The sequence below is a fragment of the Coptis chinensis genome, chromosome 8, assembly GCF_015680905.1.
Source record: "Coptis chinensis isolate HL-2020 chromosome 8, ASM1568090v1, whole genome shotgun sequence".
NCBI classification, from domain to species: domain Eukaryota; kingdom Viridiplantae; phylum Streptophyta; class Magnoliopsida; order Ranunculales; family Ranunculaceae; genus Coptis; species Coptis chinensis.
The window spans coordinates 89,297,540-89,301,236 of NC_141463.1; the positions used below are offsets into that span (position 1 = coordinate 89,297,540).

Below are 3,697 nucleotides of genomic sequence, written 5' to 3' on the forward strand. Positions count from 1 at the left end.
TTAGACAAATGATGAATTAGCACATGTTGATGCAAATGTGTCGGCGTGCGAGAAGAGAAGAATAAAAAGATGGTTCGCTCAGCTCTGGATTTGAGCTCCGAGGCTTGCCATGCTCTTCGTATTAGAGTTTGTATTATTAGAGTTTCAATTTAAACAGGCATGAGAATGAGAATGAGAATGAGAATTGTTAGTTGGAGAAACCTGTCTCTTCTCGATTTCTCGATTTGGTCTTCCTCATTATGATAAGCATCTAGAATATGGTGCCAAGAGGAAAGAACATTTTTCCAAACTTCCTTGTGAGAGGCAATAACATTTGAGAATTTGATATGTCAATTACAGCAACAAGTGTAGTCCTTTTGCATTGCCATCGTTTTTAAGAGTTTTATAATCTCAATAAAACTTTAGAGTGATCATGATGAAATAATTAGGGTCCAACCAAGGATACGGTATCGATATTAAACATATTTTATGTGATGTCTCTCCACTATATGATAGCCGAGTTTTCAGAACCTCTACTCCCTATCGAATAGAATAGACAATTTGTGATCTTCTTATTTGCTCAATTTAGAAACACTTCCCTCACAAAAGATAGAACAAGCCCCCCTATTAATAATTTAGAAGAACTTCCCTAATATCACTTAAATTATAATTATCCCCCATTTTCCCAACTAAAATTAGAACAAACCCTCTTTTATTAATAAGGGGTTTTTAGATTTTGGTACAACTTTTTAGGCCGATATTAGGAAATAGTACCAAATTTCAAAAAAATTAGGAAATAACACATAATTATCCTCAATTTTTTAAAAACAAATTAGATGAGCCTCCCTAAACAATGCATTTTCCCCATGACATTAATGAAGTTTCAAAGCAAAATGATTGGAATATCTCAATATATGAACCGTCTTCTTCCTACTTCGTAACGCACGGTCATCCTTCATTGCAATATCGTAAGACGCATACAATTTTTTTTTCATTGCAATTTTGTCATACCCAATTGTCTTTGATCTTTTAGCTTCATTCTCTACATCAAGACCTTGGTTTTCATTTTTTTTTTAATCATTTAAGGGCTATGGCTGACCCTAACCTGCATTAGAATGAAATCTCTCACACATGTGGAGGGATACCAAACATATCCGTCTGCAACACTAGACTTTGCAATATAGTCTGCAATATGGTTACATTCTCTATACTCATGCCTTACTTCTAGTTACCTGCTCATACATAGTTAATAAATGGTTAATAGTGGCTGTAACATTTAAAGAATACCAAGGACTCTCTTCGATCAGCACCTAAGATAACATTAACTGCCCTCTTAGAGTCTGATGGTTTTCATAACTGATTCTTCAAATAATCTATAAACTTTACTGCCTAATTTATAGTAAGCATTTTTGTCAAATGCATATTAAAAATATCATGATATTGGACTATTGCCAACATATATCCATGCCAATTTATCTTGAACATATACAGTTGGTAAAACTTGAAAATTGTGATTCGATCGATTGTGATTGAAAATAGGCTGTATTCCACAAATACATTATTTAAAGTTCTAATTAAACATTACCATCTTTTACGGTTTTGCCTAGTTGCTGTCAGATGCTTACTTAGGAATACCACCCATTTTTTTTAAAATTTGAAGGATACCCTAAGTTGCAAGATCCAACGACTACAAGATGATTCTTTTTTCACATGAAGAAACATTACCGTTGGATCTTGCAATTGGAGGTATTAGGGGCAGACCTAGGAAGGGCTAACAGGGCTATAAACCCCCCGGCGTGGTATCCCTAATTGCAACTATTAATATGGGGGTGGGTGGCCTAATTGTGAACTAGGGGAGGAGGTATCTCACTATCCCTAACTAACCCTATTCCTACACGTTCGTTTAGCTTGGTTGATATTTAAGTAAGTCGAGTTCCCTTAATTGCTCGACTACTACGTAGACAGTCACTAAAGATCAACCACAATCAGCATAACTACAAAATAAATTGTTAAATACTCTAAATAAATCCATATATATTAAACTGCGCATGAAAAATTATCTACAAAATATGTTTACGTTCTATGTGATTGATCAAGATCGAATATCAATTTACATCTCTCTCAAACCTGCAAATAGGACAATTGGGCTTTGTGATTATCCACTTAAGCATACATTCCTGATGAAATGTGTGCAAACATTCAAAAGATCCTGCTTCGTCTCCTTCTTCCATATCTTCGTGACATATAGGACAAATATCACTATCTACAATCACAACCGGCAACAATGTCCTCCTTTCAAGCTCGTACGCGATTGCATGAGCGACTGACAACTGGGTTACTATGCGTATTGTTTCAAAGTCCTCGCCTGTTTCAATTGCTCGTAGTGTCGCTATCTTTCTAATGCACTCTTGAATGGTCTCCCAGCTTGGTTCTTCTGAGGTTGGGCTTAGAATACCGCAAATTGTTTGTTTCACTATTAGATCTTCCATTTCAATATAATTCGCCATAGCCAAACTGCCTAAAAACTGGATACCAGGCGCTATATTTATAGTTAATTTTGTATTTAATTGGTTTCCAATTTGGACTTCTATTCCGATCCGAACTTAACTTTCCATTTTGGTCTCTTTCTATTTACGGCGGTTATAAAACTTCAACCTTAAGGACTCAATTTGCAGTTGAAGCGTTAGCAAGTTAAAGTATTTGGAGCTATATACTGAGTATTCAGACCTCGAGATGCAATTCATTGCATTACTTCTTGAAAGATCCACACATCTGAAGTACCTCTCCATTAATCATTCAGCCTCCAATGACTTCAGAGATTGTCCCAATTCAAGTGTGTCCCGGTGATATTGCATGTGAACAGCTGAAGTATTTCATCAAGAATTCAAATTGCGAAATAACGCTTGGATGTTGTCCCACTTATATTTTAAGGAAATTAAAAAACGAAGAAGGGAAATTCACATTTTTTTTTTTTTTGAATAAGTTTTTGGGGTTAGGCAGACCCCTACCTGCATTAAACTCTTATATAAACTTGACCTCTTTTATCCTCCTCCACAATACATGTCAGTCTGTTGTCTAGAGGAGGAACAAAAAAGAGAACCTCATTTACATTTGAAAGAGCTGCGAGAAAGTCTGCTGCCCTATTACATTCTCTATAGACATGTATGAACCTAATGACAGAAAAGTTAGCAGAAACTGCCTTAATCTCTTTGACTAGATTGACACAGTACCATGGTATTTTCTCCTTACCCAAGAGAATCTTGATAGACCTAAGAGAGTCTGATGCTACCTCCACCTTCAGAATGTTAATACTCTGACAACCATAGAGACCTTGCAATATTGCCTTTAGTTCTTGAAATAAGACAGACTTCATCCCTCCTGAACCCGAGAAGCACATTTTGATATTTCCCTCACAATCTCTTATTGTTCCTCCTGTTCCACACCGATCATCAGACACTGCACCATCAGTATTCAATTTGAACATATCTTGTTCTGGCTTTAACCATTTGCAGAACTTCTGAGCATAGTTTCGGTATCTCACCATTATACCAAGTCTGTCTAAGAACATTCTATCACTATAGATATTCTTGACTTCATCCAATTGACTTTGTACATACACTTTCATATCTTGAAGGAGCCTCTGTTTTACCACCTGAGCTGGTTGCCTTTTGTTTTGGAATCTTCTCTGGTTTCTCTCAATCCACACATAGTAGATCGT

The 3,697-nt window shown here is 36.1% G+C and overlaps 1 protein-coding gene across 1 annotated transcript; it reads right to left on the reverse strand.

The window, feature by feature from the left end:
- Positions 1-2,084: 2,084 nt before the first annotated feature.
- Positions 2,085-2,486, reverse strand: LOC147484106 (uncharacterized). Its single transcript, XM_086579704.1, has one exon. It carries the CDS (start codon positions 2,484-2,486, stop codon positions 2,085-2,087), a length of 402 nt encoding a protein of 133 aa, XP_086435830.1.
- Positions 2,487-3,697: the final 1,211 nt, after the last annotated feature.

What these genes read in the sequence shown, in the direction of transcription:
- LOC147484106 (XM_086579704.1), bottom strand. Translation starts at nt 2,486, where the DNA reads ATGGCGAATTATATTGAAATGGAAGATCTAATAGTGAAACAAACAATT.